A 20,609-nucleotide genomic window follows, 5' to 3' on the forward strand; every position below is an offset into this window, starting at 1 on the left:
TCATGCTGTTGGGGTGTCTTTCAGTGGCAGGGACTGGGAGACTAGTCAGGATCGAGGGAAAGATGAACGGAACAAAGTACAGAGAGATCCTTAATGAAAACCTGCTCCAGAGCACTCAGGACCTCAGACTGGGGTGAAGGTTCACCTTCCAACAGGACAATGACCTTAAGCACACAGCCAAGACAATGCAGGAGTGGCTACAGAATGTCCTTGAGTGGCCCAGCCAGAGCCCGGACTTGAACCCGATCGAACATCTCTGGAGAGACCTGAAAATAGCTGTGCAGTGACGCTCCCCATCCAACCTGACAGAGCTTGAGAGGATCTGCAGAGAAGAATGTGAGAAACTCCCCAAATACAGGTGTGCAGAGCTTGTAGAGTCATACCCAAGGAGACTCGAGGCTGTAATCGCTGCCAAACGTGCTTCAACAAAGTACCAAGTAAAGGGTCTGAATACTTATGTGAATGTGATTTTTATTTTATTTTAATTTAAATGTGCAAAAATGTCTAAAAACCTGTTTTTGCTTCGTCATGATGGGGTATTGTGTGTAGATTGATGAGGAAAAAAAATATTTAATACATTTTAGAATAAGACTAACGTAACAAAATGTGAAAAAAGTCAAGGGGTCTGAATACTTTCCGAATGCACTGTACCTGAATGCCTCAGAGAAAGAGCTAAGTTGTTCATTAAATTATACTTCACTAAGGGAACTGAGTCTATAGGCTTAGTCTAAACCCTACTCTATAGTCCTACTGCAACATCCATGGTCTGTTTCTGCAAAGCCATACTGTTTCTGCTTATGTAAGTATTCAGAGCGTATTGGCTCTAGATCTATTGTGACGGGATGTGGTGCTTCTTCGCCATTTGTTAAATGTATACCATTCTAACGTGAACTGCGGGGGAACTACTTTGTTTCTGAAGTCGTGGGGGTAGTGTGGGAGATGTTTACCATATCAAAGCCATATAGGAGGGCCGGTCCACTGGGTTGCAGAAGATGTGTCCTTCCACTGTGGGCCTCGGCTCTTTGATCCACAGGAAGACTGTGTCGCTAGTGCCAAGACTCACCTGGGAGTGAGGAAGATAGGAAGACGGAAGGAGGAACAACTTATATAACCACTTATATAAAATATACCCGAGTGTACAAAACATTAGGAACACCTGCTCTTAAAATGACAGACTGTCCAGGTGAAAGCTATGATCCTTTTGATGTGACTTGTTAAATCCACTTCAAATTTTATTTTATTTTTTTATTTTACCTTTATTTAACTAGGCAAGTCAGTTAAGAACAAATTCTTATTTACAATGACGGCCTAGGAACAGTGGGTTAACTGCCTGTTCAGGGGCAGAACGACAGATTTGTACCTTGTCAGCTCGGGGGTTTGAACTTGCAACCTTCCGGTTACTAGTCCAACGCTCTAACCACTAGGCTACCCTGCCGCCCCAAATCAGTGTAGGTGAAGAGGAGGAGACGGGTTAAAAAGGATTTTTAACACACTACATCAAAGGGAACATTCTAAATGTTGACAGCCTCCCTGTACAATATTCGTTTTATGATTTGCTACACCGCCCTCCCAACTCAACACACCTCATCTCACAGTTTGTCACCCTTTTCTCCAAATACATAAAAGACCTGGGGTAAAGAGTAAAATATTGAGATCTCAGATGATCTATGGGGAGAATCCCTGTCTACAATTCACTCCTGCTCCGTCAATGCCAGATATCAATTGATACAATACACAGTCAGACATAGACTTCACTACTCCAAAACCAAAGGCCCCAGGTCTCCCCACTGTGTGACACTATGTGACAAATGTAAAGCCTCAGAGGGTTCATTAACTCATCTTTTTTTGGCTATGCCCCCTACTTAATCATTTTTGGAGGAAAATCTTTGATTGATATTCAAAAGGTATATGAGAGGGCCATTGACCCTGATGCAGAACTCGCTCTCTTTGGCTGCTCAGAGTCTGTTCTAAGATCGTCCCATGAGGAACAACAAGCTCTGATGTTTGGAATGGTGGCTGCAAAAAAAATATCCTCACAGAATGGAAGTCACCCACCTCCCCTTGCTTCCATAGATGGTTAGCAGAAATGATTAACACCATTAACTTGTAAAATATTAGTTTTTTCAGGACTAACTCCTCCAGCAGATTTCTCAAGGTTTGGGAATTGTTTCTGGACGGTCTGGACAGAGACTGACTGTGAACACTGACTTGGAACGCTTACTGTTGTTGTACCTGTCACTGTTGCTCTATTCTTGTCCCATGTCTTGCTTAAGCAATACTTCCTTTCATGTCTGGCAGCTGTGTTTTTTGGTAATTTTTTTGCATGCTTTTTTTTGTTGTACTAAATTGCAAGAGAAAATCCTTTGATTTTAAAGCCTTGAGACAATTGGGACATGTATTGTTTATGTGTGCCATTCAGAAAGTGAATGTGTCAAGAACTGCAAATCTGCTGGGTTTTTCACACTCAACAGTTTCTCATGTGTATCAAGAATTGTACACCACCCAAAGGACATCCAGCCAAGTTGGGTAAACAAAATACGAAATTCCCTTACGCTGTTTATGGCCGCGGGAAGATGTTTTTTTTTGGGGGGGGGGGGATTTCTCCCTGCTCTCTTCGTCTGCTCATACAGGAGTATTAATGCTGCAATATATAACTTTTTTGGCAAACAAACCAAATTTATAGATCTGTCATTCTCATTGAAAGCAAGTCTAAGAAGCTTAATCACTAAGAAGTCTAATCTGTTCTATGTGCACTATTTCTATGATTCTCGTGCTTAAGTTTTGTTTTTGCATCTTTCACTTTTGAACACAAGTTTCAAACAGCTGAAAATAATTTTTCACAGCGGTTTAGATGGTACAATGATTCTCTACACTATAGTTACTTGTTTTGTCATATAAACTGAAATTAACTATAAAACAATTTGCAACCAGCAAATGGCAGAGCGATTTCTGCATAATGCATCTTTAAATGGAAAGTGCAATAATTTGGTAAAAAGTCAATTACAACAATATTATTCTTTTTTTTTTCATTGTGATTTATCAGGGAGTGCTGCAGCAACCTCGGCACCCCTACTTCCCGCGGCTATGACGTTGATTACTTTTTTCAAATCCAATCATTTTCCCACATGGATTCAACGTCATCACATTACATTTTTTGGTTTAAATGACGTGGAAACAACGTTGATTCAACCAGTTTTTGCCCAGTGGGTTGCTTCTTAGCAAAGAGCAATTTCTCAAGCAAGAATTTTGCTAGGACTGTCTGAGCGTGATCTGAGTGGGGAGAGAAAATTTGAAAACTAGCTGTTATTGGCAGAGGATTGGGACTTTGGTTGAACTTTTTTTATTATCTATTAACTAAATTACCACCTTGTGATGTCACCAGACAGGCCAAACTCCATTGCACATTTTCACAGTATTATTCCAACCTCTTAGTGTGGAAATATATATAAAACATAGGAAATCACGTTTTTGATTGCAATGAGCCTTTAAGTGAAGACATGCAAAACAAAATCTGATTAGAGTAAGTGAATTATATTTGGTTGTAGGTTTCTGAAGTGATTTGGAAGCCGGTAGTCAAAGCGCATCTTGAAAAATGTGTGATTCCCTCATTTAGGTGAAGTTCAAAGCGAGAGCTGTAAATGCGTTTAATGCGTTGATTCTACCAAGTGTTCCGTTTGATGATGAAAACAGCTTGAAATTTCTCCTCGTCGGACAACGGCGGAACTCTGGCATGAATGATTTAATGCCATGGAACCTCCATGTGGTCCTTAACATAGCTTCCTTGCACCATATTACTCTACTGCTGCAGCTAAAGAGGCTGTATGGAAGTTTAGTTGCAAATTGTTCACCTCAATAATATAAAACCACAACATCCTTGCTCATGGGTCTGGGGAGGTGTGTCCTTGTGTCCAATGAGGTAATTTCTGAGTAGACTCAGAAGCAAAAGTTCTGTACCTCTTTAAGCACTGAACTGCAACTTGATAACATTTGAGCCCTATACCCTTTAATTGGCTATGATATGATGTACTGTGCTTGTGCAGAAAGAAAGAAAGAAGGAAAGAAAGAAAGAAAGAAAGAAAGAGAGAAAGAGAGAAAGAGAGAAAGAGAGAGAGAGAGAGAGAGAGAGAGAGAGAGAGAAAGAAAGAAAGAGAGAGAGAGAGGAAGAAAGAAAGAAAGAAAGAAAGAAAGAAAGAAAGAAAGAAAGAAAGAAAGAGAGAAAGAGAAAGAAAGAAAGGTCTTACGGCTATGTCTCCTTCCTGTAACCTCATCCCAGCCAGGGACCCTGGAATAAGAAATGAAAACAGTATTCATACTTGAAACACACTAATTGAAGATTGAAAGCCAGTAAGAAAGTCTAGTTCCCTTTAGCCCACGTTCCATTCATCTCTCTTGCCTTGGTCCTTTAAAATGGGATGTGTCTGTACAACAGACACAACATAGACTCTCTCAGATCTACTTGAGTCACTGAACATGTCATACCGTATTGAGACGTTTAACTTCAATTCCATCCACAGACTGTGACCTAAGGTTACCTATGGTACACTCTGAGAAAATAAGGTGCAATCTGAAACCAAAAAGGGTTCATTGGCTGTCCCCATGGGAAAACCCTTAAGAACCCCCTTTGGTTCCATGTAAAACCCTTTCGGTTGCAGGTAGGGTTCTACATGGAACCCAAAAGAGTTCTACCTTCAACCAAAAAGGCTTATCCTATGGGGTATATATACTGTGTATTGTCATTGTTCTGTATGGACAATAAGGTATACAGGTTTGGCCCATAACAAGGTATACAGGTACGGCCTATAACAAGGTATACAGGTATTACCCATAATAAGGTATACAGGTATGGCCCATTACGAGGTATACAGGTATGGCCAATAACGAGGTATACAGGTATGGCCCATAACGAGGTATACAGGTATGGCCCATAACAAGTCCCAACTTTCTGCTGTTGAGTTGGGAGTTGCTGGGCAGATCTTTTACATGTTTTAATTTTGGGGGCTTCAGAGGGCGGACCTGGTGGAAAGATTTATTAATTCCAGTCTATTGGATTTCTTGGTGACCTTGCATAGAGCGTTAAATCAATCTTTCCCGTGCTGTGACGCATACACACGCAGGCCCCTGAAAGGACGACAGTCCCAAGAAAAATGGCCCTCGGACTGGATTCTCATTTCAATTCTTCACCGGCGTTCAAGTCTGAAGCTTAGGAATAATTTTGAGAATTTCATATCTGTCATTGACCTTAAAAAATGGTTTGCTGCGATGATTTATTGGAATGTAGTAGTATAAATATATTGATAAGCCGACATCTTTATGTATTAATGTGTAGAATAAATACAATCCATATACCTCCCTGAGCTACTAAATCATTCTCAAATCTGGATGAAAATATTAGGGCTTGTTTAGGCAAGACACAGCGGTCATGGGCATCTAGTTAACCTCAATACTTCTGTCCCTTCATATCTCAGAAAATGATTTCAAGTGAGTTTTTTGCATACATGATAACTATTAATGATACTCTTATCTACATATCAATCAACAAACAATTTGAATTAAATTACTGAATGCACCATGGCTCTTCAAATCTTAGCATAAGCCCTGCACTGATCAACTAGCCTCATCAATTATTACAATGATCAACTAGTATAAATTTGAAGACCGCCATCTCACTGTCTAGTCTATGCATTCATAACCAACTCCTTGCGTATTCTGCCTCCCCTTCATCTACTCTATCACACCATGGATAATATTTCATTATATCCAGGCAATTTCAAAACGGTATCAATTAGTCCATTGGCTATTGTTTGGCTGCTCAAACCGAGCTGTGCTGAAAGAGCTAAATCTCAACCGACTGTGCCAGACTCCCTCACACAACCACCGTCTGGGCGTCGCCCGCCTTTTAATTGGTCGTAAAGCCCCTTTATGCAGATGACACTGCTGAGCGGACTAGCGGAGAGGAGAGCGGTCTAGGCTTGTTTCAGTGTTTACGTTCAGCTGGCCGCCGCGGCATTTCATTGGAAAAGCACAGAGTCACCACCTCTAGTCTACAAACACGGGCAGCACACGGCACAAGTCGCATGGCGATAGTCTTAAAGGCATAGTTTGGGACTTTTGGCGATGAGCTGTACCCAAAAATAAAATAAACTAGTTAGTTTTGCAAGCCAATGCTATCTCTAACTTCCTTCATACTGGACGCAGAGACATAACACATTTTATCCACGAGTTCATCTGACTCTGAGGAAGTATATAAAGAGCTTCATTGCCAAAATCCCAAACTATCCCTTTAAACCAGTGCTGCTTGCTTGGCAAGGGGCCAGCTCTTCTCTCCGTTCATCAGGTTTATATCAAGATGCCCGGGAGGAGGGCGAACATGTGACCACCGCCGCCATGCACTCTCATTAGAATCTACACAACATCCACGTGTAGGATAGGAGGAGTGGAGGCGCGGAGGAGGATCACTGGAGCAGATCAATGTAGTCAGTACAGTGCTACTGCCACCCAGTGGCCAGATGACGGAAAATAGAAAACAGAGGCCCCTGACAAAGACAGCATCAGAGCATGATAAAGCTCTTACCTGGGTTATCCCCAGTGAATGCCACCACCTTGCAGTCCTCTGGGAAGCCATAACGAGTGACATGGTAAGGAGAGAGGAGGCCCTGTGGAGGGGAACCAGGTGAGGTTAGGGTTTATAGAAGAGGGTGAAGAATAAAGAGATGTGAACAGTCCAATGTTAGCTTTAGCAGTTCAACAGTCATCAGCGTTTCCTATGGATATTGTGCACAGCAATCAGTCCTGGACTTTTCCTCAATAACTAGAATAGACATGAACCATCTAAGGTGGGTTAAAAGTCAGACATTTATCTGCACGGTATAGATGCGGTAAACGCAAACATTCCATTGACCAGATTGGCACACATTCAAGAAATCTGATCTAACAAAATAGATATTCGTCAAATCCGTCATGACATTTAGAAGTTGTGCCTTTTCAAGTTTTGAAGAAGTGACAGCTAAATGCTTACTCCCGCTCGCATAAACTGGTTAGCATAACTAGCATAAAGAAATTGCTGGTGGTAGTCAAATTTGTTTTAAAACTGTAATGCAGTTGATTATCAACGATGGCATGAACATGTGTTGGGGTTGACGTTCATACAAGCATTATACTCCGATTTTTACCTCAACATGAAAAACACATGTAAACAATAGACTAAATGTGGGAAAGTTTTGCTGGATGGCAATGAGGAGACTCGGGATCTTACCCCCACGGCCCTTTCCCCCACGCGTTTCCATGGCAATTCCATTGTTTTGGTCGAGTTCGATTTACCTCTTTACCGCATCTATGTTTGTTAGCGAGCCACCAGTTTTAGAGCAATGATTCTGTTAATTTTTCAAATTAAATGCCAATATGCCAACATACCATTCAAACAAATGCACTCAATCCACAGCCACACATTGGCTAAAATCAGTTGATGATAGGATTTACTGTAGACAAGTTGTAAAAGTACTGATATTGGATCATATAATAGCACTCACAACTTTCCCAAACATTTACATTGAAACATTTATGGTCTGTTTACATATATTTTAAGGCTATATATACAGAAAGTGTATAAAACCATATAAACTGTATTTAGAATTATATGATAATATTTTAGGTTGACAATAATTATATTACACAATTTCTGATATATCACATGCCTTACTTGTATTTTACTGCATTCAATAAAATCAGGATTATGTCTCTACTATGTCAGTACATTACTGGGGCAAAGCTTCCTGCCATCCAGGACCTATATACTAGGCGGTGTCTGAGGAAAGCCCCAAAAATTGTCAGACTCCAGTCACCCAAGTCATAGACTGTTTTCTCTGCTACCGCACGGCAAGTGGTACCGGAGCGCCAAGTCTAGTACCAAAAGTCTCCTTAACAGCTTCTGCCCCCAAGCCATAAGACTGCTGAACAATTAATCAAATGGCCACCGGACTATTTACAGTGACAACCACCCCATTTGTTTTGAACACTGCTGCTACTCGCTGTTTATTATCTATGCATAGTCACTTCACCCCTACCTCCATATACAAATTACCCCCTGTATATAGCCTTTGTTATTGTTATTGTATTGTGTTACTTTTTATTTATTTTGTTACTTTTGTTTGTAAGTAAGCATTTCACGGTAAGGTAGTATCAGATAGATTGAGGTTTCCAAAACACGTAGCTTTGCCAAATAACTCTCAAAATTGAAGAGATTAGCTCTTATTTAAAAATATATATAGATTTGTCTAAGAATATCCGCTGTTCCTGTGCGCTCCACACGTGAGCACGCAGTAGCAGATCGCCTACAGTAACATAAACTAAGGAAAATGCTTTTGTTCTTAGAATTAAAAAAAAAATCTGTATTCTAATGTTACCCAAGACCTTCATAAACACACCCAAAGGATAAGTTTTCCGATATTATATATGAAATTAATTTATTAGACTGTTAGAATGTTGCAGTCAGAATGGCTGTTCATTGGTGTAGTACGGGGGTAGTGAGGCCAGGCAGTTTAAGTGTTACGAGGATCCAAAGACAAACAAGTGGAGCTGGGACGAAAGCCTTGATGGCCCCAGTTCTTTATCCAATTATTGCCGGAGCCCTCAGGCTGACCTACAACTCTTCAAATATAAACATTTGAATATGAGGTGATACGATGGATATTATGTAGCCTACATGACCTGACCCAAGGCCTTGCAACTGAAGAATTCACCAAAAAATGACTTATTTTACAATGAAAATGTAAAACAACCTTCCATGTGAGATGAAATCACAGCCCATTCAAAAGTCAAAAGTTGATTTGCATTCCTTATCAGTTGCCCAACCAGGAGAATAGACAAAAAAATAGCAACACATGGTCAAGAACCATGATACTGCATATAGGGGTATCTCACCAAGACAGCTGAAGAATGCACAGGGGCTCCCAGCCTCTCCTCCAGGTGAGGAGCAGTAGCCTCAAGACAGGAGTCTGCCCACTGTTTGCTGAAAATGTCCATCAAATTCATCCCTGAACCTTAATAAAGGAGAAGAATGAACATGTCACCAATCAGAACGACTGATCAAGCCAATCCAAAGAACATAGAATATACAGTGCACCTCAATGCAAGTCAATTTGATTCAAATGCGGGTCACAGAACCGAGTGTAACAAATGTTTGGGTAACTCTTAATAATGACTTTCATTAAAAATCATGAATAAACTATTAATACACTTTCTACGCATAAGTATTTCATTATTTCTATACATTTATAAACATTTATATTGTCTTATTATAAATGTTTTTATTAACTCAATCCAATCTCACTAATCTGAATATATTTATGTTATTCATAAACTGTAATGTATGTTATCACAGCACTGTGGTATACTTCTATGTATATGTCACATATCATTGTGCTGATAGACTAGAATGTCATGCGCAAATTGTCACAACTACTGTAATCTTCCTGTATGATAAACAAGACATTTCCCTCATATTGCCCTGTTGTATATTGTAACGAAATTCAGGCGAAAAACAGGCTACATGACTTGATTACAATGTCAAGCTGGTTTCAGTGCTGCTGATAACAGATGGGAGAAAAATCCCTTGGCGACCTTATTGCACAAACACAATGATGATTGTTATCCAGCAGACCTTAAAAGAATGGTTCTGCCAGGTAAAAACATTGTAATGAAGTAAGTGTCAGAGATAAGTTCAAGCCAACTTGGAGAGTTAACCCCCTGTGTTCCCATAGTAGGTGATGTTTCAAGCATGCTGGGGTAAAGTAATATGGTCTGAAACAGCTAACTCTTTAAGGATTAGTTTGTTTTTGTATTTAACCTTTATTTAACTAGGCAAGTCAGTTAAGAACAAATTCTTATTTACAATTACAGCCTACCAAAAGGCCTCGTGCGGGGACGGGGGCAGGGATTTAAATAAAGAAAAATAAATATTCAAAAATAGGACAAAGCACACATCACGACGAGAGACAACAGAACACTACATAAAGTGAGACCTAAGACAACAGCATAGCAAGGCAGCAACACATGACAACACAGCATGGCAGCAACACAACATGACAGCAGCACAACATGGTAGCAGCACAAAACATGGTACAAACATTATTAGGCACAGACAACAGCACAAAGGGCAAGAAGGTAAAGACAACAATACAGCCACAACTGTCAGTAAGAGTGTCCATGATTGAGTCTTTGAAGGAAGAGATGGAGATAAAACTGTTTAAGGAGGATCTTCACTCCCAGGGTATTTGTTCCATAGTAGTTGTACTTAAATGTTATATTATAACATGTTATAATGCAGGATAACTTTATATTAGGGTAATGTTTTCACAGGTATTTACAATGAAATGATGTGCTACCAATAGGTACATTCTTGTGCTAAGTGGTAACTAAACTGATAACAAATTGTACATGCAGTACTCATATTTGTTTTAATAAATCCCAAAGAGAAACAAAAAAGTGAAGCATAGCTTGCTATTGTGTAGTAATTTCTGTACCATACAATAAAGTACTACCCGATAACAAATCATTAACCATTATCTTACCGTCACTGTAATCAATAGCTGCATAGCTGCCCAGGAAGAGAGAGGCAGCAAAGCTGCTGACCAATGAGATTCTCTGAAATGAATAGCAAAAAAATAAGGGGGGAAATATTTCAGACAATTACAGAACTAGTGAAATTCTATCTAAAATTCTATTGATCTTTCCTACTAAATCAACACAGAATATGTTCCACAAAGAGAGCAGAATTATCTGGCATTTTTAGAGCCCTATTTACCTTAATGTATTGAATTCACACAGATATGTGACCAAGAGTAGTTTACCAATGGTGCATATAAATCATTGGATTTAACGTAAGACAATGGGCAATGGTGATAGCAGACAAGTAAAATGGGCATGTCACCTCACCTCTGTGTCCTCGTACTTCTCTGGTTGGGCCTTGTAAATCTTGGCAATCTGATTTCCAGTGAAACGCTGAAAGGTAATGTTATAGAATTGATAAAAAAAAAGGTCAGTGCCTTTAGTAAATATTGGATCCCCCACATACGTGTACACGTGTTACCTGTGTCCATATCACTTGGAGACATGTATGATTGAAGTTACTTGTAAACAATGAGTAAAGTAAGTGTCAAGTAAGTCTATCCATCAAATCCATCCAGTCAAGGAAACTTAAGTCTTCCTCACCTCATAGGCCCGGGAGCCCGTGATGTCTGCAACTCTCTGAGCGCCACCTACTGCTGTCTCCAGGTACTGACACTGCTCTGTAGTGCTGGAGTCCATCCACACTGGACTATCTGACACTGCAAAACCACCCTGTTGGCACAAGTACAGACATAATGTATCAATATACAAAATGAGAAATCAGAACAACTAAAATCTATTCAAAAAAAAAAGTGTTTGAATGAATCAAAACAACTACTAATCAACTAACTACTGTAATACTCTCAAAATATATATCAAGGCATTCAAAGATAAGAACTAATTTGGAAGAAACAACCAGGTTTGAGACTAAATGTTCATAGAAACACCTTTTCATGGTCCTTTTAGACTTGCAAACTCACTGATGTAAAAAGGAAGCCCTTCAGGTTAGTATTAACTGAATAATCCTCAGGGTTTGATTGTACTGTTGGATTAATGAATAAACATTGGGCTATAGGGTTGGCTCTGCCTGCAATGTATCAAAGGCTGTGGCAAATGTGGTTTTTTCTCACCCACACGAGGAAGGTAATGTATTAACTTTTAACCAGGCGGACACCGCCTATTTGACATTTGCCAAAAGCAGGGCACTGTATTTCAAATCAAGTGGTGCATGTCATTTGTGCTTGTTGCTGATACTGAACTGTATGTGCAAAATGAAATGCTTCTACACCTGCATTGCTTGCTGTTTGGGGTTTTAGGCTGGGTTTCTGTACAGAACTTTGAGATATCAGCTGATGTAAGAAGGGCTTTAGAAATAAATGTGATTTGATTTGACGATGAAGTTGACTATCAAAAATGGGAGATAATTGTTTTATCTGGCATGTCACTAGCAAACATGCACTCTACTCTGCTGTAGTAATAGACAGAAAGGACAACCAGAGAGTATAGAATCTCTCTCTGCTACTGCCTTGTATGCCTTGTACCTTCAGAAGTTCATGCAAACTTTTTCCTGGCTGGAGATCCCTGAGAACTTGGTTGGTCCCTTTCCTCCAATACACACTGCCATGTTGCTGTAAAAACAAGGCAATGATGAAATACAATACATGTAATGCCTGACTGTATTCAAAATACACAATGGAGCACTGTAATAGAGTACTAGTAATAGTCCACACACCTGGCCACTCCCAGATAGGGCTTTCACACGCGAGAAGTCAAATCCTGCATTCTTCATCTTGCCAAGGATCAGGTCAAGTGCCTGGGAAATCATCATGGAATTGCTCAGTTAAAAATCACAGAACTAAAACACGCTCAGCTCTGCCAATGGCATCCTTATTACGCATAGATTGCTCTTGAATCTGATCTAGGTGACTATTGATTCAAAGTGTTGTGTATTTCTGCTGAAGATAACAGTGAGGAGTTACTTACAAAGAGAGATATCTTCCCCAAATTAGAATGAACTGCTGTTTAATAATAGTAGTTTAATCAACCTTACAGTTTCATGCAGTGTTACAACACTTTTGGGAACGTTATTGCTGTAGGCCCTACCTTTGAACTCAACGGAATAACAGCTTATATGGAAGTTAATTCAGTACTTCAGCTACGCAATGGTTTGAGAGTGAGCAGACCACTGAGCTACTAGTACTTTTACTGAGTACTAGTGAAGTATTCACTGTGCAGTGCACTAATAAGTAGTAAAGTATTCATGGTGGACTACCTTTACCCACATGAGCACAGGAGAAGTGACAGTCAGACTGTCTGCATGGATATGGACCCCTCCCTGAGTCCTGGGGAGATATGAAAAGATAGAAGTCAGTTTCATTGACTATTTCCAAACTGTGTAGCCTAGCCTACTATCAAGGGTGTAGGATTTGCCAGCCTTGGAATTGTGCTGTGATAGTCAGGAGGACATAGCTATTTATCAGTTGTCAGCACATATCGTCCTACACATTATGAAATGTATTTTTTGATTTTGTGTTACCCGAATTCTGGCAGTTCACTGTCAAACTGCACATTGTCCTGGTGGACAACACTTAGGTTCCCATCAACAGCAACCACCTTCAGCTGAACACAAAATTGGGGAAATGGGTTGAGTACGTTTAGGAGCTACAGTAGGATACAGGAAAAGCAATAGAAGTGCCTGCTTTGCAGCCAATGTAGTGCCAATGTAGTAGGAAGAATGGCAAAATGTTATGAAATAAGCAATTCAATGTTTGTCTAGGCTAAGTCCGAAGTCCAGTGGAATGAAAGGAAAAAACATGTCACGCGCATTTAATTTATTAATGAATGCCAGAACCACTAAATATTGCGTATAATATTGCTTATATAGTATGGTACACATGGGTTATTTGAAAGGCTATCTTCCGGTAGGCCTATGCTATGTAAAATGTTCCAGATGAGCCTTAATTTGTAGTTGCTGATTCATCGTTTTATCTCTTCTTCCGTGTTACACAAAGTCTACGCGCGTGCGTATAGGCAATATTGCAAACAGAACGACGTTAAGCATGCATTATAATCCGAACCTACTTGTTGAGTGCTGAAATCAAACCCCAGGTAAAATGACTCGGTGGACGCAGCCATTGCAGTCAACACATAATTCTAGGTCCCAAAACTGGAAGTGCAGCACAGTATCGCTGTTACTGAACAGTGCACACAGGGTTCATGTTTAAAGGTGCAGCGCACTCCAAAAATGCAAGATAGGCTGCAGTTAAAGACTCAAACTCTTCTAGCTATATATAGCCTACGTTGCATTTTATTTAATCAAATACGATCTGGTGAGTGGCTTTTTGAATACTTCATGACAAACGTCAAACATTTACGACAAGCAAAAAATACTGTGTCTATATACTGAACAAAACTATAAACGCAACATGTAAAGTGTTGGTCCCATGTTTCATGAGTTGAAATTTTTCTACATGCACAAAAAGTTTATTTCTCTCAGATTATGTGCACAGATGTATTTAAATCCCTGTTACTGAACATTTCTCATTTGCCAAGATAATCCATCCATTTGACAGGTGTGGCATATCAAGAAGCAGATTAAATAGCATGATCATTACACAGGTGCACCTTGTGCTGGGGACAATAAAAGGCCACTAAAATGTACAGTTTTGTCACCCAGCACCATGCCACAGATATATCAAGTTGTGGGAGCGTGCAATTGGCATGCTGACTGCAGAAATGTCCACTGAAGCTGTTGCCAGATTATTTAATGTTAATTTCTCTACCATAAGCCACCTCCAATGTTGTTTTAGAGAATTTGGCACTACGTCCAACCGGCCTCACAACTGCAGACCACGTGTAACCACGCCAGCCCAGGACCTTCACATCTGGCGTCTTCACCTGCAGGATCGTCTGAGACCAGCCACGCAGACAGCTGGTGAAACTGAGGTGTATTTCTGTCTGTAATAAAGCCCTTTTGTGGGGAACTACTCATTCTGATTGGCTGGGCCTGGCTTCCTGTAGATCAGTCAATTGAAATAAATACATTCATTAGGCCCTAATCTCATTGGGCACGGGCACAGCCATTGGTGGGCCTGGGAGGGCATAGGCCCACCTACTTGGGAGCCAGGCCCACCAATGGCTGTGCCCGTGCCCAATGAGATTAGGGCCTAATGAATGTATTTATTTCAATTGACTGATTTCCTTATATGAACTGTAACTCAGTAAAATCGTTGAAATTGTTGCATGTTGCTTTTATATATTTTTGTTCAGTATATATTCCTTATTGTCTATTAGGTCTAATGTTGCAAAAGGTAGGACATTCAGTTAGGTTCAGATGCTCCACCCATGGCTATTATTATTTGGACATTTAAATGTTCATGATGAACACTCATGCGCACAGAGAGACAGACAGACAGACTGACAGGAAGAAAGACAGGGAAGAGAGAGAGACAGAGAGAGAGACAGAGATCCATTTTGTCATTTAATTTGCTGCATGAGTTATCAGCAGCTCATTGCTTACTTTTCAGAAACAGGAAATCCACAGGTCTCCACAAACAATTCATGGAAGTGGGACTGTTTGCATAGAAAATCCCTGTGGTAATGATATCTTTGAAATACAGGCCTCCCTGCTTTAGTAAGGAGAACGTGTCAGGCAATAATGTTGAGGCAAAGGAGTGATGTGTGAGTATTTAACCTTTATTTAACTAGGCAAGCCAGTTAAGAACAAATTCTTATTTACAATAATGGCCAACCCCGGCCAAACCCTGACGACGCTGGACCAATTGTGCGCCGCCCTATGAGGACACCCAGTCACGTCCGGTTGTGATACAGCCTGGAATCAAACCAGGCTCTAGCACTGAGAAGCAGTGCCTTAGACCACTGTGCCACTCAGGAGCCCTAAGCATTGGACTCCCGAGTTGACTAAGCATTGAACTAAGGGCTAATTATCTGTGAGTTTTTTTGCAACGCAGGTACACTTGCTAGATGTGTCAGCACCACCATGTCATCCATTTAAGTCATCCCTCCAAAGCAGGACTCACCCACAACTTCAACAACACTGTGTCAACATACTGTGTCAGTGCCAGCCCAAGTAACAACTGGGTCATTCAACACATTTTTCCAGAACATAATATATGAACATGTAAATCAATGTTGATTGTTAGGCCTACAGATAATAAAAGACTACTGGATTCTATAGTATGAAGATGTAAGTAACTTGATGTTTGTCTAGCCTAGTTTACTGTAGGCCATGTATTATGTTTGGAACTTTCCTTCATTATTATGTTTGGAACTTTCCTTCATAATATACTGACCTATTCACCTATTTTACTTTAGCCTATCATAAACATAAGCAGTTTTCACTAAAACTACACTACACATACACCTACATGGTCTACTGTAAAAGAAAAGGGCAACCTTCAATTGTCCTCAATTGTTTGCACATCACTCAAACTTTTGAACCACTTTAGACTAGCCTACACTACACCTACTGAGATGTAGACAGTGCCGTATAGGCTATACTGCCGGCAGCAGGTGGATAACTACTTATCATTCTATCAGCTGTGCCTTCTTTGATTGGGGAAATAAAAATCAAAATTGGTTATCAATGCAAAAAGGATGTTGTCGTGCTGCTGTTCCAATTCGAAGTGTTCCTGGGAACAGATAAGTTCCCGGAGTCGCAGTGAAACCGCCAACGGCGACGTGAATCATTTGGTCGAGGAAGCGGACCAAAGCGAAATTGTGGCGGACCTAACCAGGATGGACATTGCACTTTTGACGGAACAGTACAACTTGACTAAAGAGAAACAAAAGCGTCAGACCCTGGTGGTTTTATTCAGACAAGGTAGACATCGCTTTCCAAGAGTGCTACGAGAACTTGGCACGCACCCAACCGGGGTTGCGTTCAGCAGGACGCTTACATGCCTATCTGACATGTAGAATAAAGAATCACGTTGGCTTTATTCATGGAATTTCTATTTGCAATGTTCAATAACGTTTGGTAACGTAACATGGCCCAGTTGTCTGAACAGTTTGGCACTGGCAACAAGTTGTTAAATTGTAGACAATATTGTGCATCCTCAAGGTCATGTTGCAACAAAGTAGCAGTAATTGATTTATATCACGTGAATTTGAGTCCTTGTGGACACACATGGCAGCACTGGTCTTTGGTACTTTTTTTCTTCATGCAAAAGCTTTTCCTGCTAGCCTACTTTGAGCAACAAAATGCAGTTATACTGCATGTAGGCTATACTGGAAATGTGGTCATTCAAACAAAAGTAATATTTTTGTTACAGTACTTTTCCATTGAGCTGGAAGGTTGATTGCAGATGACTGTGTAAACCTGTCTGTACATTTCCATTCTATTTCCTAACAGTTTCAACTGATGATGCAGCAGAAATCAGTGGGCAAGCCCTGGTCAATGTAGTCCCAGTCAACCAGGAGATGAAGAGCAAACACGAGAGGAAGAGGTCGGTCTCAGAGTCTGAGAATGACTTTGTTGGGGACCTGGAGAGAGCCCCATGGCGCAAACCCTTGGGCATCCACCGACAGGCCAACGTCATTATAACACCACATACAAACCCCACAATCACGGGCAGTAAATCAAGTTTTACTTCGCTGTCTGAAGACTTTCCTGAGACGTCCAGTGAGAAGGAGTTGGGGGATTCTATTTCTACCCATCCTGTAGAGTTGAGTACCAGTAACAGCAGTTCAGGCTCCCGGAAGTTCTCAGCCCCAGCCATTTTGTCCAGACAACTGAGTTTTGGGGGGCAGCGGCCGCCTCTTCTCTCCTCTTGCCCCCATCACCACTACCCCTTCCCCCAAAGAAAAGGGCCCAAGAAGTCGGAAGCTGCTAGGAGACTTGGGATGTACTCATCATTCTGATCAGATTATAGGAGAGGGAAAGAGTCCGTTACAGTCTATAGTGCAATAGAGAATGTTTTCTATGTTTCTGCAGAATTAAACTAATCTTGTTGTTGCTATAAAGGACATTTGGTATGCAGCCATGCAAATAATATAATGTAAGATGTCGTGCCTTGCCCTATATAGGATCATATGTTAACGTTCGGGTTTCATCCCAGCTGAGAAGGGGATCCATCTCCACCCATTGAGTGAAATACTCAATGTCTTGAAACGTTATTTTTCCCAGAGAGCAAACGATTAGGCCTACAGACAATGGTGCGATGTTTGGTTTTTAATTACAGCATTCATCCCAGGAAAATATTCAAGAGACCATTTACAGACCATTGTTAGGGTAATAACAGGTGGAATAAAATATAACTAAACATTTAAATGTTTTAGTTACATTATCCCAATGAGTTACACCATAACGCAGGCATTATTTTTATTACTACAAACCCTTTTTAAACAGTGTGTGTTTGAGCTACATGGGTTGTGCCATTGGATTTGTCTATTTATTCTGTATCTGTACATACCAACCATTAGTCTGTGTGATTAACGGGGGCTGAGAGTGGTGTTTGTGAGACAAGGGCAGATCCTGAAGGGGCCCGGGTCTTTTTTACAAAAATGTCTGTAAAGTCCGTATGGTTTGAACTACACACTTAAAAGCCATTATGAAAAACTGAGACTCTCACGAACATGCACATGTTTTGCTCAAGAGTCATTAGAAGGTAAAGGGGTTCTTGTACATAGAAAATCAAAGGAAATCCCATGACATAGTGTCTGTAATAAGCTCACAGTTTCTGTCCCAAACACCAGACTAGTTGGATATTCATTTCCCAGTGAGGAAACAATTTCTATAGTTACAACATTTACATAAATTAATTTAGTCAGGTTTTTGCTTCGGCTGAGCTTCTTTTTTGTTTGTTGACATTTGTCAATTAAACTCATGAATACAACTGTTTATGTCAAATTAACTTGTGTTCTACCTGTAGCCCTGGTTGTCCTGAAAGGAAAATGGTAAAACACTTAATTGTGAGGTTAAATATAAGGGCTGGACATGCAGATAAATAAAAGTCAGATTAATGAAAAGACTATTTTTACTGGTGTCTCGGGACTGATAGGGTTCAATTAAAAACACAGGAGGTTGGTGGCACCTTAATTGGGGAGGAAGATCTTGTGGTAAAGGCTGGAGCGGAATACATGGAATGATAACAAAGACATGACACACACGGGTACCATGTGTTTGATGCCATGTCATTTGCTTCTTTCCAGCCATTCTTATGAGCCGTCGTCCCCTCAGCAGCCTCCACTGGAAATAATGACAGGCTGTTGCCACTGAACAAATATGTGACTTGAAAATGACTGATTATTCTCTGGTGTGCATTTTATTGTCATACAATAAGATGAATCCCAGCAATACAGATGGAATGTGAAGACATGATGCATTAATTAAATATAGTAGCCTGTATACAGTACTACCAAATACATAATGAACATTTTAAAATCACATCACAACTGTTTGTATGAGTCATTTTAAAAGGTAGGCCCTACCATGATTTTGATGTTCTTCCCTCTATTAGACGGTGTGTTGTCACGTGTCAGTCTCTGCACGTGTTGTAAACTCAGTGTTGTCAGCTTCATAGTCTCAGGACCGAGCCCATCTCCTAATCTGACCCCAAACATTTAGATGAAGGTTGTGTGCACAATTTATTATGCATTGTCATTGGAGCATTGTTATTGCAGAGTTGAAAAGCCTACTGAAGATTTTAGTATATTGTCAATACAAGGATTGCAAATCTGGGCTGAAACAAGGCACATGATTAGGCTACAGACAATGGTGCACTTTTGTTTTTAATTACAGCATTCATCCCAGGAAAATATGCAAGAGTCCACTTACAAATTGTTAGGGTATTAACAGGTAGAATAAAACATAACGAAACATTGTATTAGCTACATTAACCCAATGAGTCCCACCGTAACGCAGGCACGTTTTGGACTTCTATCCCCTTTTAAACATTTTGTGTTGGAGCTACATGGGTTGTGCCGGGCACCGAAGACGTGGATGACGATTTAAGGCAGCCCCCCGCACCGGGTAAAATGCAGAAGACACATTTCAGTTGAAGGCATTCAGTTGTACAGCTGACTAGGCATCCCCTTTTCCCTTTGGATTTGTCGATTTCTTCTGTATCTGCACATACCAACTGCTAGTATGTATGATTAACAGGGGCTGAGCTAGAGTGGTGTCTGAGAGACAAGGGCGGGTCCCGAAGGGGCAGGGTCTTTTTTACAAAGACGTCTGTAGAGTCCGTATGGTTTGAGCTACACACTTAAAAGCCATCTATGAAAAACAGACTCTCACAAACAAGCACATGTTTTGCTCAAAAGTCGTTAGAAGGGGTTCTACATAGAAGATCATAGGAAATCCCAGGACGTAATGTCTATAATACTGTAATAAGCTCAGTTTGTCACAAATGCCAAACAGTTGTCACTGACTAGTTGGATATTAATTTCCCAGTGTGCAAACGATTTCTGTACTTACAGCATTTATATACACTACCGTTCAAAAGTTTGGGGTCACTTAGAAATGTCCTTGTTTTTTGAAAGAAAAGCTAATTTTTTGTCCATTAAAATAACATCAAATTGATCAGAAATACAGTGTAGACATTGTTAATGTTGTAAATGACTATTGTAGCTGGAAACGGCAGATTTTTAATGGAATATCTACATAGGCGTACAGAGGCCCATTATCAGCAACCATCACTCCTGTGTTACTATGGCACATTGTGTTAGCTAATCCAAGTTTATACTTTTAAAAGGACAATTGATCATTAGAAAACCCTTTTGCATTTATGTTAGCACAGCTGAAAACGGTTGTTCTCATTAAAGAAGCAATAAAACTGTCCTTCTCTAGACTAGTTGAGTATCTGGAGCATCAGCTTTTGTGGGTTCGTTTACAAGGTCAAAATGTCCAGAAACAAAGAACTTCTTTCTGAAACTCGTCAGTCTATTCTTGTTCTGAGAAATGAAGGCTATCCATGCGAGAAATTGCCAAGAAACTGAAGATCTCGTACAATGTTGTGTACTACTTCCGTCACAGAACAGAGCAA

The 20,609-nt window shown here is 40.3% G+C and overlaps 2 protein-coding genes across 7 annotated transcripts in view; one reads left to right on the forward strand and one right to left on the reverse strand.

Moving 5' to 3' along the window:
- Positions 1-13,840, reverse strand: part of xylb (xylulokinase homolog (H. influenzae)) — a 62,188-nt gene extending 48,348 nt beyond the window's left edge. For 5 of the 6 annotated variants that reach the window (XR_005036057.1, XR_005036058.1, XR_005036059.1 and 2 more), the window contains exons 1-12: positions 13,684-13,840; positions 13,139-13,221; positions 12,875-12,944; positions 12,335-12,415; positions 12,144-12,230; positions 11,206-11,334; positions 10,930-10,995; positions 10,566-10,638; positions 8,917-9,035; positions 6,572-6,653; positions 4,242-4,282; positions 948-1,063 (exon numbers count right to left, since the gene is read on the reverse strand). Coding sequence is in view for 3 of the 6 variants with exons in the window: in XM_036943978.1 (XP_036799873.1) it covers positions 948-1,063; positions 4,242-4,282; positions 6,572-6,653; positions 8,917-9,035; positions 10,566-10,638; positions 10,930-10,995; positions 11,206-11,334; positions 12,144-12,230; positions 12,335-12,415; positions 12,875-12,944; positions 13,139-13,221; positions 13,684-13,737 (1,001 nt within the window). In the remaining 3 variants the exon portion in view is untranslated. The remainder of the gene's footprint in view (positions 1-947; positions 1,064-4,241; positions 4,283-6,571; positions 6,654-8,916; positions 9,036-10,565; positions 10,639-10,929; positions 10,996-11,205; positions 11,335-12,143; positions 12,231-12,334; positions 12,416-12,874; positions 12,945-13,138; positions 13,222-13,683) is intronic. The other variant, XM_036943979.1, reaches the window with a different exon arrangement.
- Positions 13,841-15,413: 1,573 nt separating this feature from the next.
- On the forward strand, positions 15,414-20,104 carry LOC110489736 (uncharacterized protein C9orf152-like). Its single transcript, XM_021562577.2, has 2 exons — positions 15,414-16,444; positions 16,976-20,104. Exons 1-2 carry the CDS (start codon positions 16,219-16,221, stop codon positions 17,482-17,484), a joined length of 735 nt encoding a protein of 244 aa, XP_021418252.2. The 5' UTR covers positions 15,414-16,218; the 3' UTR covers positions 17,485-20,104.
- The last annotated feature ends 505 nt before the right edge of the window (positions 20,105-20,609 follow it).

The sequence above is a fragment of the Oncorhynchus mykiss genome, chromosome 15 (genome assembly GCF_013265735.2).
Source record: "Oncorhynchus mykiss isolate Arlee chromosome 15, USDA_OmykA_1.1, whole genome shotgun sequence".
Classification (NCBI taxonomy): Eukaryota; Metazoa; Chordata; class Actinopteri; order Salmoniformes; family Salmonidae; genus Oncorhynchus; species Oncorhynchus mykiss.

Excerpts from the sequence above, each read along its gene's own strand:
- LOC110489736 (XM_021562577.2), top strand. The coding sequence starts at position 16,219 with ATGTTGTCGTGCTGCTGTTCCAATTCGAAGTGTTCCTGGGAACAGATA. Across the intron at positions 16,445-16,975 it reads GGTGGTTTTATTCAGACAAG|TTTCAACTGATGATGCAGCA; the intron begins GTAGACATCGCT and ends ATTTCCTAACAG.